The sequence below is a fragment of the Megascapheus bottae genome, chromosome 7 (genome assembly GCF_031878675.1).
Source record: "Megascapheus bottae isolate mThoBot1 chromosome 7, mThoBot2.hap1, whole genome shotgun sequence".
NCBI classification, from domain to species: domain Eukaryota; kingdom Metazoa; phylum Chordata; class Mammalia; order Rodentia; family Geomyidae; genus Megascapheus; species Megascapheus bottae.
Window position 1 is genome coordinate 56,943,831 of NC_143515.1, and position 26,885 is coordinate 56,970,715.

General features: G+C 41.1%; 1 protein-coding gene across 4 annotated transcripts in view; it reads left to right on the forward strand.

Moving 5' to 3' along the window:
- The first annotated feature begins 8,752 nt into the window (after positions 1-8,752).
- The window catches only part of Slc8a1 (solute carrier family 8 member A1), a 271,684-nt gene continuing 253,551 nt past the window's right edge, over positions 8,753-26,885 (forward strand). Inside the window, exon 1 of one of the 4 annotated variants that reach the window (XM_090337069.1) lies at positions 8,753-8,876. Coding sequence is in view for 2 of the 4 variants with exons in the window: in XM_090337065.1 (XP_090193191.1) it covers positions 15,499-15,536 (38 nt within the window). In the remaining 2 variants the exon portion in view is untranslated. Of the gene's footprint in view, positions 8,877-15,124; positions 15,537-26,885 lie in introns of those variants that run through there. The other 3 variants (XM_090337067.1, XM_090337065.1, XM_090337066.1) reach the window with 3 other exon arrangements.

The following is a 26,885-nucleotide window of genomic DNA, read 5'->3' on the forward strand; positions in this document are numbered from 1 at the left end:
ATCCAACCAATTGACTTCATCTTTTTAGAAATGTTAACTGAGAATAAGACTGATATGGGCAAAACAATGTATCCTATAGATAGATAGATAGATAGATAGATAGATAGATAGATAGATAGATAGATAGATAGATGAGAGAGAGAGAGAGAGGAACAAAAATATATGGTTTGAATGTTATAAGTACATTCAGATTTCCTTCCATGATATCATTTAATTCTAAAATGTTAGTATGAACAGTTTTTATGGAAATTAAAAGTCTGTATGAAGTTCCTACTTCTCCAAACACTCCATGAGCCTTTCTCACTTGGTAGATCGGTAGAGTGGAGGCAACTGTCTAGATATAAATCAGCTCCATGTCACAGAAAGAAGATCAGACCTTCTTAGATTACTTTAACCTCTTTACAAACACAGCAGCATACCTGGGGACAGGCAGTGAAAGCAGTAATTCTAAGGTGCAGGGGAAAGGAGGTACGTTGCCTGTGGTGAATTTTGACATAATAATAAAACCAACCAAGGTGTGTCTGGTCTATCATCATTCATCATCTTGGGGAAATAGTCTCTACATGGTAAATCAGACTACCCACCCCCACTTCCACTCCAGAATGACAGTCTGTAAAGGTTTTTTTTTTCTTCTTCTTAGAATACCAACAGCCTTATAGAATCATGCATTTAGCTGAAACCATCCTATTTTGTGTCCTTTCAATGTGAAAGCCTATAGTATATAGTTTTTAAAAGCAATTAAAAACTATCGATCTGGAAGGTAGTGAAATTCTGCCAATAATGGGGCTAAGAAAAAGAATTGTCATAGTTCTTTGTTTGGGCCTTATTTGAGATTATTTTAATCATCTCCTTATTTTTTCTCCTTGGTCCTGCCCACTTTCACACACGTCAAACATTGCTTCAAGATTTCATCTCACATAACACACCTATATGTCACTTGATTTTTCAAAAATCTTGAGTCTAATTCTGTCTATGAGATTAAATCCCTCGAGGTCATGGATGAAGTTCCCATAAAATGTAGTTCACGGCTCTGGATAAAATAGTCACTCATTGTTTACTGCTTCAAAATGATTTAAAAATTCTTCCAGTATATCTCCTGCAATATTTCCATTATACCATTGCCCTGTAATAAGTTATTTTCTATTAAGATTCAACCTGTGTATTTATTGGTAATCTTATAAATTAAGTACACACTTGGACATGCTAAATAATTTTCCAAGCTTTTCTTGATCAGTTCCTACTTTCAGAGATTTTATTTCTGAAAATAAAAAATAGAAATAGACACTAAAAATGCAAAGACCTCTAGGAATTCAGAAAATGCAAAATTCATGGATACATTTTTTTTTTGGTTTTGTACCTAATAGTACTCATTTTAAAATTGCTGCACCTGAGGCATAAGCTACTTTAGCCTATGAGTTTTGAATAGACTTGAAACTATATGCAAATAAAGTATATACAAATCATATAAGCAATATAGCCACTGTTTCCATTCCGATTTGCACATTTTTATTAGTGAACTTTCAATAATTGTTTGCATGGTCATCACTAAGAACCATGCATGTGACTGTCCTAGTGTAAGAAAATATGTGTATGAGGCATCTGCAGGTGTTGTCACAAGATATGAGTGCCTGGGTATGTACTGTGTATTGTGTAATTACAGATGGGAATGTAGGCAGAAGGAAAAAGAGGCCTAGAATCACTAAATCATCATTAGGTTATATGTGTGGGAATCTCTTCTCTCCTTTCCAATGCTATTGGCTCTGGGAGGAAAGAGTTACCCATTCAAAAAACACAGAAAATTGGTCATGCATTAATAGTATTAATAAGATACTATGCTTTAAGTCGAACCAAAGATAGAAGATTATCAGTTTATGGGCAACCTCTGAGAGCCATCTATCATTTGGAAAGGGCTGAATATATTCTTGAATACAGAGGTATAACCCAACATTTGTTTCTGTTGATAACCCTAATTTAGTCCTGTAGCTTCAAGGTAAGAGTTCCTCCAAGAACCACAATTTAGAATAGAAACAAGCCATCAGCAAAATAAAATAATGTGCTTTACCATTTCATCAGTTTGGGATTTGTCTGTCTATTTACAGCAGTATCAACTGGAAGTCCTAATTGTATTCTGTGCTGAAAAGCTGATCAAAACTAGTACTTGCTCCTAAAATTCTATTTTCTTTTTTTTCCCACTTTATTGTTTTCATCTTTATTTCCAGTTTCAGCTTCTTTCCATATTCTGTGTTGATTTGTATTTTATGCTTACTCCCTATTTTCTCAGGAGAATGGTAGCTCGGAAAGAGTTGGCACATTAATGATTTCTTTTCTGTGATTTCTCCAGTATCTAGAATAGCAATGCCTGTTCCACAGTAGGTCCTTATAAATATTTGTTGAATTAATTCAGGATAAATGAAGGAACAAATAAATTAAAAAACCCTGTCAAGTCTTTCAATGTTCTCTGCTCAACTTTTTCCCTTTAATAAGTTGTCTGATGCCTTTGAACATAATCAGTAAACTCAAGGGTTCCTTGATTCTTGAAAAGGATAAACAAAAGTTCAAGCAGGGAGTCTTAAAATGCATGCTTAATAAAGTCTCTCAACAGAGAGAGCATATGGCTTGTTGATAAATTGGGTAAATGAGAGCTTATAAGTAATTCTTGAGATCGCTGACAGAGAGTCAGTTTACAGCTCAATCTTGTAGCTTAGTCAGATAGCCATCGCTTTGTGGTCCAGCCTTCTGTAATGTCATGGGCAATCTATCTGTTATCGCTGAGCAGGCAGTCAGGCTGGACCATGGCTACAGATATGGTAACTATGTCAGTTGCTAACCAGGGTCTGTACTACTTCCACAAGGAGGTAATTGGAATTAAGTTGCAACTTGTATTGGACTGGGGCCAGAACTTACTGTAAGTAAAATCTTCTCTCTCTTCTTTCTATGTACAAGAGGCCCTTTCAGGGGACATTTGCATTCTAACAATTGATCTACAATGCACCAAAAACTGCTCTGGATTCTGGGAAAAGAGTAAAGGTTCAACAAGATAGCCTGATAATAATAGCTTGGATTTTCTTCATCATATTTTCTAACCCATGCAGGTGTCTTTGTGAGACATAGGAAGACCCTCAACCATTTGGAAGCTTGTTTACAATTTTAAGGCTAGTCCTCATTTGTATGTTGTGTAAAATGTCAATACTCAGTGCAGCAACAGAATCAAAAAGACATTGTCCTGGACGTACTGGAACATTTTTTCATGTCTTGAACTTAGAAATGTGATCTGAGGCCCATGGTTTTCAATAAGCCGAACCTTAGAATCACCTAGAGAATTTACAAACAAAGCTTCCTCTTCAAAAAACTAAGCAAACAATCCAAGAGCAATCCCCCCCCCCAACAGCAGTCAGAACTGACCTCTGACCAGGAACTAGATAACTAAATATTTCCAAGGATATAGCCAGGCGGCCTTCAGTAGTGTTTAAAAAGAACAGCCAGTAAGATATGTATGTTCAGCCACGGTTGTGTAAATCCTTTGATTCTTTCTTTCTTGATCTATAAGATAAAAATAATTCTGAGTCTTTAACTAGTACATAAGGATTTCTCATAAAAAATTAAATTATAGAAAGCAATATTTTTCATGTGTACAGAAATAAATTATTTTCCTATCCACTCTTAGAAATGCTGAAACAAATCCAAAGGTCGGGAAGGTTTTTCAGTGACAGGATAGTAATTAAGAGGTAGAGAAAATAGAACATAGTTTCCAAACCATACTTGATTCTGACTGTTAACTCTTTAAGTTAAATTGTGTATATCTGAAGTTTTAAGAGAGGAGACTATCAAGTTTCCCTATCCAGGCACTTCCAGTGGGTTAAAAAAAATCAAAACCATAGGTTAAAACACCCATAAGTCTTTTTGCTATGACCATTTTCAAGGGCTATTGTACGGGCATTTTGGTAACCACAAAAACACTGGCAGTTCTCAGAAGACTCCAATCAGAGGCCAGCAATTGAAGATTCAGTAAGGGAGCCATACATCATAGCTGGTGCCTTAGAAAGGAGATTTATTGAAGTAGTTGCTGTGTCCTCTCAGGGACAGTGCTTCTGAATGGGATGAGAGCAAGACCCTGCTACAGAGTGCCTCAGGGGAGCTAATCTGGAGACCCTGTTGGGGGAGCATCCTTGAATCAATGCTGGAGAAACTCTTTGCAAATTTAGTAGAAAAGTTTATAACATAAAGATAAAGTCCCCCATTTACAAAAGTAATGTGACCAACAATGCCTTACTTATAAAGAAGTTTGTTTAAACTGGCTCCCCTTGAAATTCCACTCTCAGATTTAATAGAGATGAGATCAAATTGATACCCTGACATAAAAAGAAAATGGATATTGTGCAGGAATGTAACCATAGTCTGTCCCTATATCCCCTTGAAGATTATACAAGTGTTAAAGACAAAAAATATTGAATTCTAGAAATCTAACTATTTCACCAAGGCCACACAACCAAAACAGAGTTGCCAGTTCAACCCAGGTGCTTTGACTACAAGGCTTGGTTCTTAACCAGAAACAGATTCTTCTCAGACCCACTAATTCTTGTGGATATTATTCTGTGCTTCAGATCTCATTGGCCAAGTTGCAGGACACAGATTAGACATATCCTTAGTGTAATAAAGAGCAAAAACGGAACAGAAAGAGTCAAGATTGGTGTAAGTTCAATCTTTGCATAGAAGATGCTCAAATAGGGCACCGTTGGCTTCTGACATCCACAACTGTGCCAGATTCATTAGTGATGTGGAGGAAGTGGGCAACGCTTCAGCAATGAGCACAAGGGAGGAGCAAGGCACCTGCATATCCACCAAGAAGCCTGCCTTTCCACTCTGGATTTGTGTACCCTGGAAGCGAGTCTGACATTATGCAGAGACCATGTTCAACTGATCAAACCAAAGCAGAGAAGCAAGATTTGAACTGCCAAAGCAAGGAAAGAGGAAGAATAGCAGTTAGAAGTTTAGAAGTAACTCCCACAAGATACAACTAGCAGCACCAAAACAATACAGAACAAACCCCCAAACCCACAAAACCCTGAGCAGTAGGCTTGAGCAGTAGTAGCCTCAGTGGGAGAATACTTGCTTAGCACATACAACACCTTGGATTTGATCCTTGCCCCTGCAAAAACCAAACGAAAAACAAACAAAACCTAAAACCTCCTCCTGAGGCTGTTGGGCAGGGGAAAGAGGCTACTGATAAACTCTATTCATTAACTAGACTGGAAATGCTCTGTTGCTTTTTAAGTCAGAAATCTGTATGCGTCTGTGTCTATGAATGAACAATGAACAGATAGGTAATTGACTGATGAAGGCTGGTAGAGTAAGAAATGAGATGGAATGGGGGAAGACTAGGATTAAATTAAAATAACCTAAAAGATGAGGGAACATAAAACAAGACAAAGGCAAAACAAAAAGTCAAACAGTAGTAGTATCTCTGACTTAGGTAATTCATAGTTAAAAAGAAAAAGAACTACAACAAAGAGTTTATTTTGTCAAGGATTAAAAAGAAGTCATTGCGTATTTCCATACAGCATTGATCTCATTTTCTGTTGAGTAAATATGAAGTTGACATAAATCACAGGTAGACTGAAGGCAAATTTAGCTCATGATTATTTGTTAGGAAAAAAATCTGTGAAAATGTGAATCATCTTCAGAAAGTATCAGATCATAGTGATATTCCTGTGGCATGTTCTTGGCAGCTGTCCCCTATCTTTTTAGTTAGGTAGAGACTGAATAGATAGATCCCTAGTAAAGACTGCTGTTGAAATCTTCAATACAGAAGAGAGAACAACAATCAATATATAAGAATACCAGGAAGAAATTCTATTCATGTCACACAGACACCTCTGTCTTCTTACTAAATAATTCTTGCTAAAGTTTTTTTTCATTCCAAAGCCACAGCCTACAGGGGCCTCACTATTTCCCTGCTTAGAGCTGTAGTCTCTCTCAGTCTTGTGCTCATAATGTAGACTTTGATAATTCTTGCAAATGAAAATCCAGTGTGTGACATTTAGGAGAGAGTAAAAGGTTTGATTTGCCTTGGGGACCTAGAACCATTATAAAGATGCCCTTAATGGAAAAAGAAATGCAACAAAAATTAGGGACTCAGAACCTGAGCCAACTCCAAACGGATACTAAATCACTAGACTGATTCTTAATTGTTTTACATACCATACATAATACAGGTCCCTCCCGCTACACCTAAGAATCCATATTAGCCCTATCAGTGTAGGCTAGAAGAGAAATCAAAGGGATCAAAATACAGGCTTAAAGCCTTCTCAGCCTGCAGCCAACATGGATTTGGAGTGCTGAGGGAAAAGACATTTGCAGACCAGGCTTCTTGTCACCTGAAGTTAAAACGCACTTTCAAGAATAAAACTGGACTTTCATTAAGGGGCCCATAATAACAATTACCAGCCACTTCCCTCCCACAAAATCTATTCCAATGAGGTCCAGCTTTCTAACATTTCATTTCCAACTTATAATCCATTACCTGTAATTTTTTTTGTAGTGTTAACTGCCATCTTTCATTACAAACTTTTCTTGTCATTTAGAAGGCCATCCACTTTCCAAATGGCTCTCATGAAGCGTGAGCCAAATATCTGCCTCTCCCTGGAAGTCAGGGCTCTGAGCATTTTTTGGCTGAGGACATACTTGCACAGAGGGAAGGTGACCTTCTGTGTCTCCCCATGTGCCAGTGCAGTCTTCACAGCTGGAAGTGGGACTTCCAAGAAAATTTAATTTAGCAAAAGAAAGAAAGAATCCTGCAAATTTGCAAGATAGAAGCTCCATATTCAAAACTACTCTATGGTTGCCACAGGCCCTTGGTCGTCCAGGTTCAGACACCATCCTTGGCAGGGTGTAAGAGTGCTAGCCATTCAGACTTCCAGGCCCATTTCTGAACCTGTAATCCCCAAGTGATGCATTCCCAAATCGTGTTTAAGGAGGGCTTATCCAGAGCAGAAGTTCTCAACCTTCACTGCACATAGAAGCAGACCAAAGAACATAAAAATAAATTACTGGTGCTTGGGTCCCACCCCAAGAGATTCCAATTTAATCAGTCAGGGGTGTGGCTTAAGCCCTGGGAATTTTAAAAGTTCCCCCAGGAGACCTGAGGTGCAGCCAGAGTTGAGAGCCACTGGCTTGAGTCCAGAGAGAGGCCTCTTTGTCCGTGAGCTTTTTGTCGATGCCTAGGCAGGCTGAGATTCCTAGAGTGGAGGACTGATTTCCAGAGCTGCAAGGTAAGTCCCAGAGAAGAACTCCATTAGAACTTAACACTCTGTCCCTGGCTCTACAGTTCCCCTTTCTCACGCTGCCCACATAGCAGCTACTGAAACTCCAGCCCCAGCCCCAAGCCTCTGCAAACCACAAGAGTCAATATATGCTGCTAGTTTAAAAATACCAACTTGAGGCCCCACTTTGAGACCTTACAGACATGTCTGTTGTGCAGGCAGAGGCCTTTGGTTGGCAGTGTGAACTCCATGGTAGGTCTAGCCTTTCATCCTGCCAAGTCATTAAGGATTTGTAAGGATGAATGAGCTGTCAAGAGAGCAAGGGCCTGCTGCAGTGCTCCTTTATTAATTATGGGGAAGTGATGTATTGGCAATGATAATGCTTCTCTTGGAAAGGACAATGAATGGTTCGTCGATTGCTGCATTAGGTCTTTTCCTGTGTCTGTCTTAATGCTGAGCTTTCTTCCCTCTACTCCTCTTTGGATTTTTTTTTTCTTTAAGAGGCACCGTTTTTCACACTAAACGGCCTCTTGGTCTTTATTCCCAGGTAAGCTGCGATCTTTTGAGGGAATCACAACACCCCGAGTGTTTCAGGAGTTCTTGGCCAGGGAATCCCTTCTCACCTCCGGCGGCCCCGCCCATTTCCTCGTGTGTGGGTGACAGCGTCTACTACCTGGAGGATACTCCTGCATATCCGATCGTGTAGGATATTAAAATGCAAACAAACAAACAAACTGGCGGGATGGCATTCCCAGATCCTTTAAGGAGAGGTGTTGGGGAGGGAGCGTGGAGGAAGAAAGACGTATCTGGAGTATCTGGAGTAATAAATGCAGAGTGATGGTTGTGTCTGTGGATACAGCCGGGGAAGACAGAGCAGAAAAGTTGCCGCGCCTGTCTGCGCGCGCAGTCGGCCTGGGCGCCCCGGAGAGCGCGAGCGCGCGAGCGCGGGGTTGGGGTCGGTCGCCACGCGTGGCGGGGCCCGAACCCAGGGGAAACCTACGGGGTGTTCTCCGCCGCCGGCCGCGTTAAGCCAGAGGCTGGTGCTGGTGGTGGTGGTGGTGGTGGCGGCGTCGGCGGGTCTCCAGCGGCCCCGTGCGCGCGAGCCGGAGGGTCGGGGCGGGGCGAGGCTCGTGGGCCCCGGGCCCGCGGAGCGTTAGTCGGCCGCGGCTGCTGGCGAGGCGGAGCGCGCGTGTGAGCTCCAGCGAGCGAGTGAGCGGGTGGCGGGGCGGGTGTGCGCGGGAGGGAGGGAGAGAGGGAGGGAAGGAAGGAGGGCGCGAGCCAGCGAGGGAGCGAGGGAAGCCGGGGAGCGCGCGCGCCGCCTCGCTACTCGCCCCGTCCGCGCGCTCCGCCGCCCGCCCGCCGCCAGCCGCCGCTCCAGCTCGCGCGGGCGCCGCCGCACGAGAGCCGGTGGGCTGCCCGCCCGCCGCCCGCCGCCCGCCGCCCGCCGCCCGCCGCAGCCGCCGCCCGCTTTGTGCCTCGCTCCTCCTCCTCGCCCCGCCGGGGCGATGGGAGCCTCCTCTTTCTGATCGCGAGCTGCGGAGACAGAGGGAGGGCGCCAGGGATTCGTCCTAGCGTGGAGGAACCGCGGGGAATCCACTCCCGCTCCCCCGCACCCAGGTAAGAGCCGGGCGGAGCCGAGCAGACCGGACCGGCACCCATCCGGTACCGTTAACTGATTTTTCTCCTGGCTGTTCTCAAGGCTACAGTTTTCCCTGGTCTGGGCAAGACTGGCTTCTCAATTCTCGGTGTGAGTGAGTGTGTCTGTGTGTGTCTGGTGCGCGCGCCTGCACATTAGTATCATTTTATTTGTCTGGATATCCGCGCCTTTTCTCCCCACCCGAGGGAAACTGCTCGGGGTTGGTGGTTTGGGGCAGGAAGGATCGGAGGGTCCGGCCCGCCAAGACCCAGCCTGCCGGCGGAGGGAGAACCGGGCTCCGAGAGATGCTGCGCCCTGCCCCGCGCTGGGCTCCAGGGGATCCGGGGTGTGCAGGGCTGAAACCCACCCCCCACCCCCCAGGAAACGGCGCTGCGGGATCCGGACGCCCCCACCCACCGGACGCCGCCCCGCCCGTCACCCCGCGGCCGGCCTGGTAATCCCTGGGGTCCTCTCCGAGGCCACACACGCCCGGCCCGCCACCTCCTTCCCCAACCCCGAATGCAGAGAGGAAAGGAGGTGTGGTCCGGGCCGAAGGGACCGACCTGGAGGAAAGGTGGCCACCGGGGAGGGGGCTGGGAGCACTGCCAGTCCGGAGCATTCTGTGCCCTGAGGGGAGTTGGGGATTCTGCCAACACCAGCATCTTTCCCCGAGAGATTTCCAAGGGAACTTTGCAGTTCCATCATCTATCTGTCTCTGGGGCCGTGCCCGGGCTCGGGGACATGGTCTGTGTTCTGAGATGTGAGGATTTCTTTCATGAAGAAGAGAGGGGATGTAAAAAAAAATTCTTATTTATATATTTAGCTAAGAGCTGGACAATCAACTAGTGAAACCAAATCCATCTAAAGGATGCTTTATAAAATACGGCATCCTTGACCCCCCCCCCATCTGTCGCTGTTTGATGAATGACTCGGCTAGCAATTTGTATTTCCCTCCCCAGATAAAGTGGCAGTGGCTAGGTTTAAAAGCAGGAGTCATTAAATTTTACAATATATATATATGCGCTTATATATAATTTTTTGAAGAGAGCAATGTGCATATTAGCTGCAGGCACTGGAAAGAAAGTCATGTTTGTGCACTAGGTATGGCTTTAACCCCCTCTTTGCCTGTCTGCCATGAAGGTACTCTCTACCTCGCTGCTAGTCAGCCACTAACTAGTGGATGTGAATATAACAACACAAACTTTATCCTGCTGGAGGTGTAAAGATGAGAGAGAGAGATAGAGATAGAGATAGAGATAGAGATAGAGATAGAGATAGAGATAGAGATAGAGAGAGAGAGAGAGAGAGAGAGAGAGAGAGAGAGAGAGGAGAGAGAGAGGATATCGGTGGGAGGTGTATGGGAGGTGTAGTGGAAGAAGCTTTTTTAAAAATGACAGATGTGGTAAAGCCAGTACAGGCATCCTGATCATGGAGGAGCTGACAGTCTGTAGAGACTGCCAATCAGATCTGGTTCAAGGCATGACTTGAGTGTCTACAAATACGAGCAGTTGAACATCCACCATGGATGAGGACCAGTGTGAGGATTTTGGAAAGGAAATGGGGGATGAGGGCAATCAAGAGGGAATTCTGAAAGTATGTCTTCCTCTTCTTTCTCTGTCTCCAACACACACACACACACACACACACACACACACACACACACACACACACACACACACACACACCACAAGCCTCCTCTGTTTCTCTCTGAGCTCTCTTGCAGCAAGTCAGGAAAGGAGGGAGAAAAATGAATCTAGGTGCTTCATTCATTTTGGTTAAAAGGGACACAAAGCCAGGAGAGGGATGGATCGTTCAGATCCGATGTCACTTGGATTGAGCGCTCTGCCTTTGCTGCACTTGCTTAATTGGGAGGTTAGCTGGGTGTGAAGGCATTAAGAAGGAAAGACAGCTTTCTCCATCTTTGGTCTTTGTGAAAGAGCTAGTGGCGGAGACCCATTCATTTTACCAAGAAACAAGGTGTGTTTTCCTTTTCCATTTTCAAATACTCTCTGCTTGAAGAGATCTGTTTGAGTCTAAGGGGGCTCTAGGTACAATTTCTCCAACCTATTACCAGAAGAGCCCGATCTTCTTTTCTTCCCCTTAAAATGGCTGTTATGTTTTATTAAAAATGGGATGATAAATTCCTAGAAAAACAGAGCATGGTAAAGGAGGGGTCTCAGTGGAAGTAAACCATTATTCACTGAACTGTGCAAGGGTCAAACAGAATTTTTCCTGATAGACTTAATGCTATGTCTTGATACCTTCACGGGGATGGGAGAGGTGAGTAATGAACTAAAAATGTAAAGGAGTGCCTTATATCTACTTATCTACCCATCTATCTATCTGTCTAGACACTTTACTAGACAATTGTTTCTACTACAGAATTTTGGATTTAGATTCATATTGAGATAACCCTTTGTTGACTATGTAGGGGGAATAAAATTATAGCAGGAAGAGGAGGTATAGTCCAGAATACATACAACGCTAATTTGCAGGAGTTAACACAAATTGTTCTTTCAAGCTTCCTATGTTTTGAAAGAAGAAAATATATTCCCAGAGAGCTATGGCAGTTGTGAACAAGCTATATTTAACATGTTTTTTTATCAGACAAAAATAGACTTTTATTTATCTTGCAAAGTAAACGCATGGTCCCTTCCCTCTTAGTGCTTAATCTATTTCTTTGACAAAATAAATGATGAGAAAAACTGCAGATCTCATGAAGTTGCATTCCTCCTTTGAAAAGCAAGTTATTGGGGGAGGGGTTGGGAGGGTGAGAACCCAACAGCAATGGAAAACATTCACTTTGAGTGTAGATATGCCCATCACACATCAGGACTTCTAATGTCTGTTTCTCATGTTTCTATTCATTGTGACCGGTCCTTTCTCTACACTGTCTCAGGTAAAGGGAGAGCAGTGTGTTGGTGAGAAGCAGGCCACCCTTGAAAGGAAATAAGATCCAAATTGAAATCGAAAAAGAATGTGAGAAAAGAAACCCACAGTGCAAAGATGGTATTGGAGCACCTAGGATGCATGATTCATTTTCTCTTGCAGTGCATGTGTATGTTGAACTAAAAAGTTATTGTTCTACATTTGTTAAAAACAATATTTAGGAATCGGTGTGCTGTTATCTGTCTTTGTGTCTTTCGGCAGTTTTGTTTATTTATTTTTGGCCTCCAAGGGATATATATGTATATATAATATTATATATATGTGCCAAACTATCCATTCATATTATCCACATCCTTTATAACCATCCTAGACTTCAGGATTAGATCCCTTCTCAACCCCCTCTCTCCCCCAGTCAAAACCTTTACCAAATAGACTCCCATCTGACCAAATTCTGCTGCTCCCTCTTGTGGCAAATATTCTCCCTGACTAGATCCTAGAATCCTACATAGATAATTCCCTTAGCTCCCTATCATTTCAGTTCTAATTATCAGTAGAAACTGTGGCTAACCAGGCCAGTGGGTTGCTGAACTAGCTGTTTCCATTTTTCTCTCTGAACAAAGGGATTTCTGTTCCCTGGATATATAGCTGAGATTTAATGGAAGTAAATGTCAGGTGTTTTCTGACCCATTGGGATGGACTAGATTGTGGAAATGTGAGCTTTCAGAGTTTGCCTTTGAGATTTGGATTTGAACCCAGGGCTTAGTCCAGTGGCACCCCATTCAATGCAGTGGGATTATTTTCAATCTGTCTGTCCCTCTGCTCCTGGCCTTCCTTGACTCTCAAGTATACAAACATATCACAAAATATATTTTACATAGTCTTTGAAGACTTAAACTCATCAGCGATTAGGTTCTCTGTGTGTACAGTTTGTGAATTGAACAGCCATTTTCTGACTTGTAAACTCTAAGGGTAAACTGTACTGCTACGTATTCATCAGGAGGAGTTCAGAAGTCAAGCAGGGAGATCTGGTGTTGTCTTCCGGTGTGAATCGAGAGGGGAATATCGTTGGGAGAAGTCCTTGGTGCCCCATGTATTACTTGTAGACTCCCTTCTGGTGTCTCTGTATACTGAACCTGGGATGTTTCATATTTACATTTGCACTTGTCCTTTGACCATCTCCCATAACAACAAAATAGCAAGAGAAGCAAAGATTTTAAAGAGAATTTCATTTTGACTTTACCTGAAACTTCCTAGCCAATCTTGAAAGGTGGACAACATATGCAGGGAGAAAACGTAGGCTGATGTAAGAGCAGAAATTCACACTATTAAAGTCATTCACTTGAATGTCGGATTCTTATCGAGTGGATCCCCATTAAAATTCAACAGTATTACTCCAGAAAGAGCAACAGTAAATTCTGAAAAAGCTATTATTAGCCCATGCTCTTTTTTGAACTTAGACTGGTTTAGGTAATTGGCTGGTAGAAGATCCTGGAGCGTGGAACACAGAAAGATGTAGAAGTGAAGGAGGCTAAAAGTAGGTTGGTGCACAGTGTGTGATCCTAGAACTATTCAGGTGCAGGAGTGTGAAGGAGTAGAGTGTCTGGAAAGAGAGCTGCTGATGGAAGGGTGGAGAATAGCTTGAGAGAGGAAGCAGAATTTTCCTCAGTTGTAGAAATTGAGTCCATTCTTGAGTTTTGTTTTCAGTTCTTCTGAGAAATAGGCAAAAAGTTTTCCTGTGAGTGAATTGATAATCTTAAAACTCTTCTGCTGTATCACTGTATAAATTCACTGATAACCTAGAATGTGATAGAAAGACAAAGGGCTTCTAGAAAGCTAAATGTAAATATAAGGGGCCAAACTATTTTTAAAGGCAGAAGGCATATCACTCATGCATCTACAAGAACAATACCTTGGCTAAGTCCAGTGTGAGATGAAATCAAACAGACAAAATAATCAGTGATTTACATCAATTCAACTAACATGTATACTTAGTGTATGCAAGGCACAGCAGGGGACATTTCGGGAATGCAGATGAGGAAGAGACATGTGAAATTTGCTGAGTATGATATGTCAGTGACTAGTCTTCTTGCTGTGTACTTATTTTCCCATTTTGACTAAGATAGTTCATTATTTTGCAACCAGGCAAAGTCATGGAGATGTTGAAAAGGGAAAGAGAACATCGGGCATAGTTTCATGGAGAAGTTCACATGTAGTTCATTCTCAAAAGATTGTAAAAGATAAAAAAGCAAACAAGGGCCGGGAGTTTGGCCTAGTGGTAGAGTGATTGCCTAGCATGCACGAAGACCCGGGTTTGATTCCTTGGTACCACATACTTAGGAAAAGCCAGAAGTGGTGCTGAGGCTCAAGTGGTAGAGTTCTAGCCTTGAGAAAAATCCAAGGACAGTCCTCTGGCCCTGAGCTTAAGCCCAGGACTGGTAAAAAAACAAAACAAAAAAAAAAAACATCAAATTTGAGTTCATTTAGAAACTCAAATGTCCACCCTTCCCATCTAATTTGTGACAAGACCAGCCCTGAAATAAAGGTTCATGATCTACTATATTCCATTAAAGTCCATGCCATTAGAATTATAGATCCAGAAACAAAATGGAAGCATAAGTTACTTCTCAAATATGTTTGACATAATATTCAGGATGAACTAGTAGAGAGAAACTTCCATAGTCAGAGGCAAGGACAGCCTGTTCCTCCCTTGGCTATGTTTCCATCCACATCGAGGGTTGATTTTGTTTAGTTGTTTATCACTGATGAGCCTGTGCTTTCTTGATTGAGATTTTCCAGTTTCTCACTTCATCTGGTTCCCTTTAAAGCACAGGACTCAGTGTCACCCTTTGGATCTCTGCTTAATAGAGAACATCCATTCGCAATGCTGACATTTTTTGGGATTGGAGGAGTTGGTAGTAGAACTGTGTTCTTTGGAGAAGCTGTAACCTGGAATGGTGGATCTGAATATTTGGGTTTCCAAAAGAAGCCCTCATATTTGGGACCACCCGGTGCATCGAAATCTGTACTATCTGTATAAATTATGCTTGGAGAGATGCTACCTCTCAGAAATTTCAAGTCATTCTTCTGAACTGATCTTTCAAATATTTGTTGTCATTGTTGTTGGTGTGTGTGTGTTGGGGGGGGGGGGAGTGGAATCCTAGAATTGAACTGTGTGCTTCAGTGTTGGGTGGATTTGAGCTTCTTTTCCCACAAGTTCTTGCTCTCTTTTTTCCGTGGAGCATGTAGTACTTTTTAGAGATTCTCTCACTAGTGCTTTTGAATTTATTAACATTGAGTTGATCAACACTGAGAAAGCATCTGGCTTTTGAAGTTTTGTTTTAGTGTCAAAAGTAATCAAAGGGGCCGGGAGTTTGGCCTAGTGGTAGAGTGCTTGCCTAGCATGCATGAAGACTGGGGTTCGATTCCTAGGTACCACATACATAGAAAAAAGCCGGAAGTGGTACTGAGGCTCAAGTGGTAGAGCCCTAGCCTTGAGCAAAAATCCAAGGACAGTGCTTAGGCCCTGAGCTCAAGCCCAGGACTGGCAAAAAAAAAAAAGTAATCAAAGGAAGAATATGTAGAATTAAATGACTTTGAGGGTGGAATCAGAAATAGTAGGTATTAGAAGTCATTTCATCCATGTCTCATCTCCTCTTTTCTTTTAATAGTATAGAAGACATCCAGAAACTTGCCTGCTTTTCTCAAGAATCCTAGATGACGAGCAGCAGGGATTCCCAGCAAGGGAAAAAGAAGTATGATAACTTCTGGTTTAAGAATATTGACTGGGCCGGGCGTGGTGACTTACACCTGTAATCCTAGCTATTCAGGAGGCTGAGATCTTAGGATCAAGGTTCAAAGCCAGACCTGGCACAAAAGGATTTGAGACTCTTATCTTCAGTTAACCTCTAGAAAATGGGAAGTGGGGCTTAGAGGTCAGGGAGAGTGCCTAGGCCGAGTTCAAACCCCATGATCCATAAAAAGAAAAAAAAAAAGAATATTGACCGGAGTTAGACACTGGTGGCTCATACCTATAGTCCTAGTTAGATGGAGGATGAGACCTAAGGATCATGGTTCAAAGCCAGCCCAGGCAGAGTTAATTAAACTCTTATTTCCAGTTAACCACCAGAAAACTGGAGGTGGAGCTATGGCTCAAAGTGGTAGAGCCTTAAGCAGAAAAGCTTGGGGACAGTGCCTAGGCCCTGAGTTCAAAGCCCATGACCAACCAAATAATAAAGACTCTACTGTCCTCAGTCTTAGAGATTGAAGTTTAGCAGACATCTTCATAATAGTTACATTTATTTGAACTTAGCAGATGGTGCATTTACCATTATGCAGGTAGCTTCTTTGAGCTCATAGTCTTCATCTGTGAAGTGAAAAAGATAATAGTAGAAAGTCTTAAGGCTTTTGTGAGGAATACTAAGTTGATATTACAGACTTTGGCATATGAGTACACAGTAAGTTTTGACTCACAACTTGGGAGAAGATTTGTGAGAGCAAGCATTCCTGGCTCTTGCTGTGTGTATTTTAATTTGTAGTAGAGGAGGTTATCATTAGAAGGTGGAGAAGAGTAAGTGCACATATAGATAGTGAATATTCCAAATAGCATCAGGTATATGATCTACTGTGTTTTTTTAAAAAAATGGCCGTAAAATAAATATTTTGGCTTTGTAGCCAATGGGATCTGTCGCAATTATTCAGTTCCAGTCTAGTACAAGGAAACAGCCATGAGCCAAACATAAACACTAGACAGGGCTCTTTCTATAAAACATATTCGGACACTAAAAGTTTAATACCACATAATTTTCACGCCATGAAATGTTCTCCATCCCCCAATTTCCCTCAACCATTAAAAACAATGGGCTTTATAAGAAGTGGAGTAACGTTTATTTGTTTATTTATAAGGGAAGAGCAGAAAACAAGATGAGGGGAAGGGTGGGAGGAGAGAAATGGGGACAAAAACATGAGAAGTGGTATCAATGTGAGAAGTAATGCACCCTCTATCTGGCGAATATAACTGTAACCCTCCTATTAATTACAATAAAAAATTTAAAAAAATACAGATTTTGAGAAAAACTGAACTTCATCCAGATCTTCAGATTCACAGGGTTCACAGGGTGATTTACAGGCACATTAAAGTCTCAGAATTACTGGATAGGAGACTAGGCATGTTGTGGATTAGACCTTGAACTATGGCCTGATCTTGAATTACAGATCTACCTCTTACTGTGTATATGGCTTTGAATAAACTTGTAAAAATATAAAAAAAAGAAGAGCTGAAGGAAGCCTGACTCTGTTCCCCTAACCCCACACTATAGATTGTGAGAGATGCAATTGCAACATCAGTGGCTTTAGGATATCTTAGCAATTGGTGGACTGGAGAGAGAGAGATGGCCTAGAAACTCAGAGACCTTATTTTAGATCCCAGTTCTGCTGCTTCTGTGATTTGGGGCTTTGGGGGAAAAAAAAGAAAGAAAAAAGAAAACCTTTTTCAGTTAGTTACACTTGGTTTTAGGAGGCCTGAGTTTTCTTACTGGGAAAAGGGAGAAAGAGACAAAGTGAGTTGACTTTTAAGGTTTATCCTAAATGCAGTCATAGAAAAGAAAGATGCACATTTGAGAGTAATCCCAAAGGACAGTTATGAAAGCATAAGAATGAAACATGCCATATGTAGCTGGGCCATTTTCATTTAGTGGCTCAGCTGACTGTCAGAAACAGGAGATCTGGAAGGTGGACAGGTTCTTGTGATGATGTTAATACCAAAGTGTAAGATTGAAATATTAATTGCTATAGATTTTCATAGAACACCCCCAAATTTAATAGAGAAATCAGAGTGTGGGGGGGAGCCCAGAACTCTCTTGTCCTAAGGCACATAGGATAAGACTCAGATCAGCAATCATTTCTTTTAGCCCCTAGACCAGTGGCTTTTCCATCCACCACATTGCCACCAGCAGTGTGGGAGAAATCAGTTAACTGCAATTTGATTCCTCAGATTTCCAAGAGGGAAAGACAAATATATACATATGTATATATATATGTATATATATATATATACAACTACTTCCAGTATTTTTTCAAACATGACACCCCACATATCAGTGGAGATGGCTTATGGAGCAGTCCCATTTCAGAGGACTGCAAAGTATCACCTGAAAGCCTTGATCTCCAGCAACCTTTACCTGCTTTCCTGCTGCTTTCTGTATTTTAGCTCAGAAATTCTTTGTTCAGCAGAACCTTCCTAACACACTAATGAGTTAAGTCCTCAAATACTCAGTCTCCTATGATGGTGTTTTTTTTTGCTCTATAGCACTTTCCAGAGTTAATCATTGTGAGAAAGGATGATAGTGATATGAATTAATATTGCCTCTCTTTTGGCTAAATTCTAAACTCCATGAGGTAATTGTATTTTCCTCATGGCTGTAACTATGATATTAGAACCATTTGAAGTTGGACATGTAATAGAATTTGGTTTTATTTTTGAATGGATGAATGAATGTTTGAAAATTGCCCTTGCTTCAGCAAAGGTTAAACAGGCAGAAATTATTTTCAGTTATTATTAAATGATTAAATGGTTAATATTTTCTTTCTCTGCTGAGGCTTTCCCCCTCCTTTGCCCTCCCCCTTCCCGTCCTACCCACACCTACTCCCCCTGCTCCTCCTGACTTCATGGTTCCTTTTAGGATTACCTTTTTGATAGTCTTCAACTGTCCCACCATAGTATAGTTACTAACATGAAAGCCTTAACTCTTAAGTCAATATTGAAACCATTCTTTCAAGTACAAGTGTATAGGACTAACTGAATGAGTGTTTTCACTAGATGACCTATTTAATAGGCAAACTGTATGTTTTATAAATCACTCAGGGATTTGAGTATGGGATTTGTGTAAAACTTTTGTATTTTCCCAAAGGCCATCAACACTTCAGTTTGCTCCTCTGATTAATCAAATTTGACAAGATGTTTTTTAAGCTAACCTGCCTCCTTGAAAAAATTACTGTTTCTCTGTGAACTTACTCTTGGTTTTAGAGACAGGAGACTAAATACAGAGTCAGAAACTCCAAAAATTGTTGTACAGACAGTGATGAAAATGCACAAACAGTTATGAAGGGTCACCGTGAAGTAACTATCTTATCTGCTTGGGGGTTTATATGCGCGCGTGTGTGTGTGTGTGTGTGTGTGTGTGTGTGTGTGTGTAATTTCTCTTTAGTACTTCTGCTCTATTCAAGAGCATATTCTTTCAAGGACTGAGATTTGCAAGGAAGCTTGAAAGACACACACACATCATGTTGATAGGGTTCTATCTCATGAAAAGCTGTTTACTTGAAGATAAAACTTACTGACTCAGGGAAAAGCCTGCGAAATTCACCAGCCCTTGCTCACATAATCAGCAAGTTTCTTACTTAAAAAGATAGTAGGGAAAACAAGAAAACATCATTGAAAATATTCTATCTCCCTTCCTGAAGTTGACTTCTATATCCATCAGCCCTGGTTCTATGAGGCAGACTAGAAAGCAAAAAATAAGAACATGTGTGCAGATCTGATTTACTCTTGCATGGGAGCAAAGAGGGAAACTAAGAGCCCTCCATTTAGGGAACACAGCTTTTCTTACCACCCAAGTCTTCTGACCTAGTCTAGAGGTTTAGAGCTCTGGTTTCTTCCTCTTCCTCTACCTAGATTATTCATATGGAAATTTGATAGCTCTCTGAAGACTTGCATTTATCCTGAGTCTTAGCCCAAGTTCATGTAGTGTTCTAGAGATCCTTGCCTCTTTCTGCATAGAGGAGGCAGAACTAACCTGCAGTTCCTCACCTCTTGCACACACACACACACACACACACACACACATACACACACACACACACACACACACACACTCCCAAAGGGTTTTTCAGAATCGTTCCTGATGGCCTAGTCTGTGAGATGCAAAGCTCATCTGATATTATTCACATCCTTGTCATATTGATATTTGAAAAACAGCAACATCTTTTGCTTTTCAGGCACTAGCTTCTTCCCAGCACCTTATTTAAACATATGTTCAGTGTTCAAACACCTGCCCCAGAGCCTGTTCTGCCCTGTACTCTGTTTTTCCTTTCATGTTCTTCTGCTTCTGGGGGTCAATATTAAATTTTTATTGTTCCTCTTGGGACCTGTTGTATAAAGGAAGTTGGGGGTCAACCTATCTGCATTTTAATGAGTTTCTCAGGTGATTCTTACGCGGAGGGGAGGTAAACTAAATAAGTTTCCTTCTCTGCCCTTAACCATGTCATTTCTTCCTTCTAGAATGTTCCCCCCAGTTTTTGTCATTTTCTGATTCCCTCATCTATGGAATTTTCCTGTTCTTCTGGGAATGAATGGACACTATGGCAATTTTCAGTTGGAGACTGTAACTCATTAGGTACAGGAATGGTGCTTTAATGGTCTTCAAAATGCCTACAGTGCCTGTCACGGTCCTTTGCACATGGAGGCCACTCAGTAGATGCTTGATGAATACATACAAGGTCCACCCCCACCAGAACTGGAAACACAGACAGGGATCACTAGATACACACGTTTCTTAAGGTTAGATGTCAACAGGTTCATGCAGTTAATTATTTTTTGGAGAGAATCTTTTAAAGTAGCCTAGATAGAAATACATAAATAGGATTTTTTTTATTCTTTTGCAGTGTGCAAGGTAAAGTATCAAAGAAAGAATGTTCTTTAGAAATTGTTTTATTGTTATTGTAATAACAAGTCAGTAATGAGTACATTTCTTTTGGAGCAGTATCACCCTTCCCTCTTTCTCTCAGTTTTTCTCTGCTAACTCCTACCCTCAAGTTGCATAGTTCATTTCAACACACTATTTAGCGAGTATCACTGCTGCATTTATTCACCATTGAATAAATGATTTGTCCCACCATCTCTGTGCCCCCTCTTTACCTTCCTTCAAACAGATAAATCATACAGAAAACAAAAACAGCAACACAGGAGGAAAACAGTAAAAGCAAAGTAACCAAAACCTCTTGTTTTCATTTCTTGCAGTTCATTTAAATGAATACCATTTTATATGATCATATGTACATAGCTGTTGAGCCTTTGTGATCCTCTCATAAGAGTATCCTCCTTTGGTCTTGCTGTGTAAAATGTGTAGAGTCCTTCATAATTTATCACATCCAAGTGTGTGTGTGTGTGTGTGTGTGTGTGTGTTGTTTGTCTTTTACCATGCAGTGCATTAATGTGTAGCTTTACAAGCACATTCTAGTGAGGAAAACCACGCCTCTTTCTCTTCAGGATTGAGAGTGAGTCACTTGTTATTTGAAATAGTTATTGTTAGGATTGCCACTGAAAGATTCATGCACTATGTGGGAGAGATGCTCTAAAGGTACCTTGTCTCCTGAAATAAATGACACTTGAAACCTCTTGTGTGTAGGACAAGATGTTGAGTGATTCAAGTTTCCAGAGCCCTGGTATGGTAATCTAAGGACTCCAGGGCATTAACCTGGGAATGTGGCTAAAGGAAGTTCATCTCTACTTTCCAAATTCCAAGAGTCTCTTTAGTAGAGAGAGTTCTGCCTTCCGGAAGAGGAATTCACTCTTTAACTGTGGTAATACTCTAATAGAGTGTGCACTCCTTTGGAGGTATAGCTAATTCATTTTTTGCAGAGAAGTTTGGCAGCTGACAACATGGCTGAATATCTTGTTTTTAACATACATTTTTGGATTGTTGAACAGTTTTAAGTTAAAACAACTAAGTCTTGTCTCCAAAACAATACATTTCTGAACCTCATCAATCTTAATTTGTAATCTTAGCTACTTAGAAGGTTGAGATCTGAGGATCATGGTTCAAAGCCAGCCCGGGCACTAAAGTTTGTGAGACTCTTATCACCAGTTAACCACCAGAAAAACCAGAAGTGGTGCTGTGGTTCAAGGGGTAGGGTGATAGCCTTAAGCTGAAGAGCTCAGGGATAACACCCAGGCCCAGAGTTCAAGCCCCATAACCAACAAAAAAAAAAAAAAAAGGAAAGGAAAAAGAAAAAATAAAATGAATTACTTTAGTAGTAGTAAAGTCTTAACTTGTGATGATTGAATTCCGTATCATTTTTCCTGGGAAATCCTTGAGTTTGTTATGTCACTTTGACATGATTTCAGACCTCAGACTTTACCTGATGATTCCCCAGTTGGATCATCTTTCCCTGGCTACAGGAACAAATATCAAGTGTTTATAAAACTCTTACTTGGAGGAGACAGAAATAGAAAACATACCAAGTCCTGGTGAAATAAAGAACCCTACACACATTCATTCAGGGGGAAGGAAGGCCTGCCTGAGAAGTTACTCTATCTAATTCCTGCACTATAAAAGTGTTTGTTCTCAGAGAATTGTATTATTAACCTGTGTAGGGATATTAAAAAAAAATAATGCAGTTCAAAGTGCCTAGGTTAAAATCGTTATGTCAGTTAAGTCTGTATGACCATATCAGCTTACTTTTATATACTTTTTGTTCTTTTAATTTGTAAAGTAAGAATGAAAGTACAGACCTCATTGCAGTATTTTCAAAGTGGTTAAGGAAAGTAGAGGCAAAGCAACTCTGGGGTAAGGCACATACTCTATTGGTGACCTTCCTGAGCTGCTTTTGCACAAGCCTAGCACTCTACTACTAGAGTCACAACTCCATTCTAGCTTTTCATTTTCGTGACTGGTTAGAGCTAAGAGTCTCAGATGTTTCTACCTGGGGTAGTTTTGAATCTCCACCTTCTGAGTAGGTAGGATTATAGGAATGAGCTATGGGCGCTAAGCAAAGTAGGTGTTTTCTGATACAGGATGGAATCCTGATTCTAGTTTTGTAAATTTAGGCAGAAGGGCTTGTATTCCACCAGACAGCAAGTCAGGCCTCTCTCAGCATATCACAGATTGTATCTGTCCTAAGTTATCAAATAACAGAGAAGAAAGTCTCTATTTGGAAAATGTTAAGAGAATTGCTGTGAAAACCAAGTTCCCTCCTGAAGTGTGAGCTCAAGATAATCGCCAGAGACAGTAACTTACACCCTAGATAGATGATGTGTGACAAAAACCTTCATGTTCTGACTTCCTCTCTTTGTTGAGAAGTATTTGGAAGTAAATGCCTCAAATAACATAGAAGGGAATTCTGGGTCCTTACGAAGGTGAGTCAAGGAATTCCTTAGAAAAATCCCACGTGCCAGTCAACAGGGGATAATAATTAGGCTGTCAAATACCTGAGCTATGGGATGTAAGCATTCTTTCTCTGAGCCAGACATTCCTTGACAGTTCTAAACTGGATACATCCTCCAGCAGAGAGCAAGGCCTTCTGCCTTCTCCTTAGTTGCTCAGACCTCTCCTGAGGAGGCTGTTCCTCACCCTGTACAACCAACCACAGCTTGGTAATGACCTGGCTTGCTATCACCTATACCTTCAGAACAGGGAACTAGGTTACTGGTAGCTCTGAATCTTCTTACCATCTTTTTTATTATTTATTTATTTATTTTTTGCCAGTCCTGGGCTTGAGCTCAGGGCCTGAGCACTGTCCTTGGACTTTCTCAAGGCTAGAGCTCAGCACCACTTCCAGCTTTTTTCTATGTATGTGGTACCGAGGAATTGAACCTGGGTCTTCCTGCATGCTAGGCAAGCACTTTACCACTAGGCCAAACTCACAGCCCCGTTACCATCTTTTGTTAGTAATTGTAAGTGATGCCATTGTTTGTTTTGTTTTATAACAAAAAATGAGTGGAAGATAATTTATTCTTACTGTGTTGAAGGTTTGTTTGGACGATGTAATGGATATTTCCAATAGATCCTGTCCATAGATGTGAGTTGCTTTGAACCCACTATGAAAATCAGTCTACGCTTGTTGCAGCATTCAGTAGAGCAAGGCAGTATATAAGAAAGTCAGGTATCATGATATATGAGGCCTTTGTTCCTTTCTTCCTGCTTGGTTTTCCTAGGAAAATATATTTGAGGAGCAGGTAGAGAGGATAAAGTAAAACTGATTGAGTTCTTTCTCTCACTGGAAGGAAAGACTGTGAACAAAGGCAGACAAAGGAACTCACATTAGATAATATCTATCCCACATCCAAGCATTTGGATTTTGTATTAATTTAATAAAGAAAGAAACAAGTCCAAAGAGTTCTTTCCAGTTGCTTCATTGCCAATAAATTACATCAGTGCTTTGTGTCTACAGATTTCACAGATTAAGATGCTGAGTGTAATTGATGTAATTGTGAATTTCTTAAGAACTTCCTTTTTCCTCTGATACTGAAAATGGGTTTTAAAAAATTGGTTCATCTACCTTTATCACTCTAGTAACCTTTTGACTAAGAATAGATGGTGAGATTTGGACAAAGGCTGGGATGAAGCAGGGTATTTTCCTGGCTGACCTGAGAGATTGTCCTGACAGGTCATGCAGGGAGACGTTGCCAGGAGATTGCTAAAAGCCAGGGAGTCTGTCTCTAGGAACATGCGAATCCTTGTACTATACCACAGTCATTGATTCTTGTTTGTTTGAGACTCTAATCCATAAAATGAGAGTCATACTGTTAGAAACTTTACCTAAGGATATTGTTAACTAACCTCCTAACTCCACATGGAAGCCAAGAGACCATGTTCAATGTTTGTTAAAGATTATTTCTTACACTGTCAGAGACAGCATAATTGAACAGTTAATTATAATATCCGTCTTTGAAACAGAGTTTGGACCCTTGTTATAAAGTTGACTGTTAAATAGACTTAACCTAATTAAACCTCAATTATCCCTCTTCTAAAATGGGCTAGTAGTTATATATATATAGTTATGGTTGGGGAATTATGAAGTGTACAACTCTAGGGGTTGCTGTTTGCAAAGACTATAATGTAAATAACACCACCAGGACTTATATATCATAGAAATACTGGTTATTATAGATAATAGATATAATTGACACATCTAAATAATTTACATAAGATGTACATAGTGTTTAAAAATGGAATTCATTATTAGTCTCCTAGGAAATTGATTATGAGTTGAAAGTTCTTTTTCAACTCTTGAGTTTGAGTAGTAAAGAGAAAAATGTGGTTTGGGGAACAGGAGACACAATTATCAAGTCCTGAAAATAAAAAGGCACTATCTTGTTAAGGAAGTAGAACAAATTCTGTATTCTGGAGTTGAGAGGTCAGATCATAGAAAGGCCCTGAAATCAACTTTTGAGGGGTTTGGATTTTGACTGCAGAGCAATAGGCAGTAGACAATTAATAGACAGGTTTAAAGAGAATAAGAGTGCCAGATATGGTGCGGTGGCTCATGCCTGTAATCCTAGCTACTCAGGAGGCTGAAATATGAGGTTCAAGGTTCAAAGCCAGCCCCTGCACAAAAGGACCTGAGACATTTTTTTTTTTTTGCCAGTCCTGGTCTTGGGCTCAGGGGCTGAGCTTTGTCCTTGGGTTTTCTCAAGGCTAGAGCTCTACCATTTGAGCCACAGCACTACTTCTGGCGTTTTTTTTTTTTTTTTCCCTATGTTTGTGGTACTGAGGAATCAAACCCAGGTCTTTGTGCATGCTAGACAAGCACTTTACCACTAGGCCAAACTCTGGCCCCACCTGACACTCTTATCTCCAATTAACCTCTAGAAAAATGGGAAGTAGCTCAAGGGTAGGGCAGTAGCCTTGAGCAGAAGAGCTCAGGGACAGCTCCCAGTCCAGAGTTCAAGCCCCATGACCCACACACAAAAAAAGAAAATAGAAAAAAAGGAGAATAACAGTATCCAGATCTGCTCTTTAGAAAGTATATTGTGACTGAAATGTAAAAATTGGAATGATAATTTGACAGTGACTTTAAAGGAGTGGTTAAGTGTATCAGTCTTGGAGACTGATAGAGGTTTGAATCTTTCTTCCGTGTTTATTGTCCATTCAGTATTTCAGTATATTATTTTTATGAATATTGTACCTTTCTAATAGTCATAGGTTCCCCAAACATTTTAAGCTGTAAATCGAGCAAAAGAATCACCATAGAAGTGCTTTATCCCTTTTTAACACAAGCTACCATTTAATTTTAACTAGATTCCAGATATTGAGTTGATTTATAAAGTAGAACTTATTATGGTAAGGCATTGCTGATCTTCTTGTTTCCTGATAATCTGTTCTCCACTGAGCCAGGTGAAATTCTCTTCTAAAGAGGAAGCAGATATTATATCTTCCTCCCTACCAAAGCCCAAGACGTTGACCATTGTCATGGTACCTCCAGCCCTTAAGGTCTACCTACTCCTAAATTATCTTCTTGCCACACTGGTTTTTCTGTGGTTCTGAACAATGCCAAGCACTAATATCCATTGGGGACATTGAACTTGGCTGGAAATGTCATCATGTCCATAAGCCAGAGGCTTTATTGCACACTTTCTTAGGTCAATGTTATCTGGCCAGAGAGACCTGCTTTATCCACCCAAGACAAAACCATATGTTCTATCCTGTTCTTAGATTGATTGTGCCCAACTCCAACTATATATAGTACATTATATTAGCTGACCTTTGAATTTATTTATTTCCCCCTCCTATCAGAATATAAGCCCAGTGAAGACAAGAGATTTTGTTTAAACCACTTGTGAAATCTCAGAAGAGATCAAGTAATTCTAAAGTTCACATTTAGCACACATTAATATTTATGGGACATGGAGAGACATAAGGGAGTTGGAACCATATGTTACACTCTTCTTGCAGGCTGGTCAAATGTCATCTTGTTTTAAGAAAATCTCCCACCCGCCAGCCAAATCCTGCAATAACAGAACCAAGTGAGCATACTGACCAAGAACTTGCATGCTTTGGAAATGTGTCAGCCTTTTACTTGGATCAGACATCCACTGTCCCAGTATCCTTAAGGGCTTGTGTAGTATGGAAGAAACACAAAGAAGCCTGTTTCCCATTAGTTGTGGCCTAAATAAAGACTTCAGACAGCAATGGAATCTCTGAGGTTCTACAGGGATGTGCTGGGCATAAAGATGCTTCTGGATCCCTGTACAGGTTTTTATCTAAGTTATTGGCAGAAAACATAGGCCAGGCTGCTCCTCTTGGCCAGCCTGAAGACTTTTCCCAGGACCCTTTTTCTATCCTTTGCTTTCTGGATGTCACATCTAATCTCTTTTTGAGGCCTTC